This window comes from Rhinoderma darwinii, chromosome 2, assembly GCF_050947455.1.
Source record: "Rhinoderma darwinii isolate aRhiDar2 chromosome 2, aRhiDar2.hap1, whole genome shotgun sequence".
Taxonomy (NCBI): Eukaryota; Metazoa; Chordata; class Amphibia; order Anura; family Rhinodermatidae; genus Rhinoderma; species Rhinoderma darwinii.
In genome coordinates this window covers 471,997,648-472,000,949 of record NC_134688.1, presented here as the reverse complement: position 1 = coordinate 472,000,949, position 3,302 = coordinate 471,997,648, and the positions used below count along the sequence as shown (strand labels likewise).

The 3,302-nt window shown below is 48.3% G+C and overlaps 1 protein-coding gene across 5 annotated transcripts in view; it reads right to left on the bottom strand.

Annotated features, from left to right (window-relative positions):
- Window positions 1-1,403: 1,403 nt before the first annotated feature.
- Window positions 1,404-3,302, bottom strand: part of B4GALT4 (beta-1,4-galactosyltransferase 4) — an 80,366-nt gene continuing 78,467 nt past the window's right edge. For all 5 annotated transcript variants that reach the window (XM_075854672.1, XM_075854676.1, XM_075854673.1 and 2 more), the window contains exon 7: window positions 1,404-1,999. In XM_075854672.1, coding sequence (XP_075710787.1) covers window positions 1,864-1,999 — 136 coding nt within the window. In that variant the 3' untranslated portion in view covers window positions 1,404-1,863. The remainder of the gene's footprint in view (window positions 2,000-3,302) is intronic.

The window sequence follows — 3,302 nt, the reverse complement described above, 5'->3', positions numbered from 1 at the left end:
GGTCAGCGTTGCGTGCGGTTTATAACTGCGCAGCAAACATCCCGCAAAGGGAATCTGATCAAACAACCTTGTAAGTTGCTCAATAGCCGAACATATAAACCTGCAACATCCATGAAGTTTAAGGCGGTCATTTTTACGAGTATTGTAACCCTGTCCATGACCTTCCACAAAATAAGCAGGTTCCTCTTCTGAAATACTCTGCACTGCTGAGGACTCTTCTTCCTCAACTATGTTACTCCTGGTCTGTCCTCCCAATTATCTCCATTCTCCTCCTGTCACATGCAGCCCTGTCCTCACAATCATCCCGAGTGCACAGATCACAGCCCACTCTCTTCTGAAATACTCTGTGCTGCTAGAGAACCTACTCCTACCACTAACTGCCTATGCCTCAAACTTGTCTCCATTCCCCATCTCACATGACAATAGCAGCTGCTAAGGGGACGTAGACTTAAAGGGGGAGAATTCTCAAGTTTCCTACGGGGCCGAGCACTTTCTAGTTTCGCCCCTGTCACATGTAGTGTTGCCCCCACTCGGATCAGTTCTCCGCTCCTAAAATAATCTGTGCTGCTGGGGTACCTGCTCCTTCCACTATGTAACTCTGACTTCCCACTTGTCTTCGTCCCCCTTTTCACATCATGACCCTGCCCCTCTAGGATCAGCGCACTCAGCTTCTGAAATACTCTGTGCTGCTGATTGGGAACTTGCTTAAGTGCAGCTATAGACAGGACCTGGCAGTATAAAATGTCACAGGTTTGATGTGCTTTTGTGCCAGGTCTCAGCTGGGTGTAATCTTGGCATCTCTGCTAATTCCCAGGGGGGAGGGGGAGCAGTGTGGCATACTGGTGACCTGGCACCACAATTGTTGCGGAGGTTGACCAGCCCTGGTGCCAGATCAAACAGAGAAACAATGGGCACAAATATCTGGAAAATTGCTGCATATTATAAAAGTCAGATCATTGTCCGCAGCCGCAAACATAAATCAGTATACCCAAGGCTGGCACTGCCAACACACGTCTACGTTTTTGATAGATTATATTTTTTAGGTCATAACTTTTCATATAACGGATCCGTTCATCAGAGAATCCTCCGTTATGTGTGGTCACCGCGTTCTAGCCCAGGGCGGCACAAGGTGCTACAGCGGCTATGGAGTTCGTGCAGTTGCAAACGGCTGATTGCCACTCGGGCCGTTTTTCGTGGCACCCGATAGTTTTCACAGGCCAAATCGGGTCCATGAAAACAGACCCGACTCATGGAAAGATGGGACACGGCCGGCACACGACATTAGGGCTTCATTTATGATTTGGGGGTTCACTTTACATGTGACACCCAGAAAAAAAATCTGTTCTCTAAACACCCTCAAAACGAACAAATTCCCCCAATCTCAAAAAAAAAAAAAAAGAGAAAAATGTTAACGTTTTATTTTTTTAATCAGAAAATGTCAAATAAATGTGCGGCTTCTCCGCGGTAATAGCGCAGGTATAACAAAGAGCTGGAATGTGATTTTCTCAATCTGTACGTCATTGTATACAAACATCCGTCTAATAAAGCTTCGATTGTTCTAAAGTTTGAAAGCTAAAAGTCGGGGCTCGGGCAGGCAATGATGGGGGTCTTCACCCCCAGTTGTATTGTAAACAATCCTTGACGTCAGAGTGTTTGGTATGTACCCCGCCGCTGGGCGTGCGTCACCGTCAGTCCGGGGTCTGCGTTCCGGCAGCGGCTGGGCATTTTATCATCAACATTCAATTGATCAGTCGACAAATATCCGATCTTTCACCCATCGTCTGCCAGCTGGGATAAGTAACAGCGTAATCCGGTGAAATACTCGGAGGTTCCGGCGCTGCAGAGCTGAGATCGTCCGTCTGGCTAGTGGTGCGGTTTTCCTATATCAACTGTGATGTTGATGTACAGAGGCTCGTGTTCGACGGAGAGCAGCTTATAGGTGCAGGAGTTCAGTCCGTCCGTCTTCCAGACCTTGGACACTTTCCTGAGTAACTGCATCCTGCGAGAGAGGAACATATGATTATTACACAGACTGTAATTTACTTGATGCAGCGCCTGCCTGTTGTCACCACTAGGGAGCGATCTATATAGTTTGCATTCACCTGTATGCAGATTCTATAAAGATCGCCCCCTTGTGGTGACAAGAGGCGGCTGAGATTTTAAGGACAGGAACAATTCTCTGTAGTATAAAAACGAAGCCACAACTTATCAGGTATATTAGGAAAATGCTGCAGATCAAAAGGCAGGCTCACTTTGTGGCCTTTCAGTGTCATGTAGTAAAGATGGCGTCACAACTCAAAGTCAACGGAGAATCAGGACTTGCTGAAATCGCAGCAATAATTACAATTATCTTATAGGACATGTTGCTCTATGTACTTTGGAACTCCTAAAATTGCAGGTAAAACATTGATAAGGACCCATACAAAAAGAGACCATAAAGGCTTCGCAATACACATATAGGGTAGATACATTAGAAGTGAGAGCCCCGGCTATAGGAGCTTACAATCTAGAAAGAACAATGGGTAGATTCCAGGGGGAGGGAATGAGTAACCAACATGCAGGGAGGCAGCATAGGAGAAGATTTTGAGGTATCGATCTGGACCAGGTTCTAGGTTCCGCATGAAGGTATCAAGAGTTGGAAAATGAGGGGCACCCGGTCTTCAGAGCGCGCGACCTCACCGGATGCATCACTTTCACCTGCTGAGTGGCGGCCACAGATGGCCTTGCCCCCTAGGCTTGTGACCACCCTGCATCTTGTATAGCACGGTCATTAGATTACTTATGTATGGAGCGATTATGGGGTCACATTATTTGAGCATTGTATGGCGGTATAAAGGGGCATATTTTTTACGCACGCACAGTGGTAGAGCGAAGCCAAACGCAGAGGTAAGTATGGCCGCGTTACCCGGTCGCGGTATGGCCGCGTTACCCGGACGCGGTATGGCCGCGATACCCGGTCGCGGTACCCGGACGCTCTATGGCCGCGTTACCCGGACGCTCTATGGCCGCGTTACCCGGACGCTCTATGGCCGCGTTACCCGGACGCTCTATGGCCGCGTTACCCGGACGCTCTATGGCCGCGTTACTCGGACGCTCTATGGCCGCGTTACCCGGACGCTCTATGGCCGCGTTACCCGGACGCTCTATGGCCGCGTTACCCGGACGCTCTATGGCCGCGTTATCCAGTCACAATATTTATTATTATGTGGGGATAGGGCTAATCTATCTATACAGATTCTGGTACGGCATAGTTTACCTTGCTGCAATTCCCAGTAAAGCAATGAATATTGGATAAAACAGTC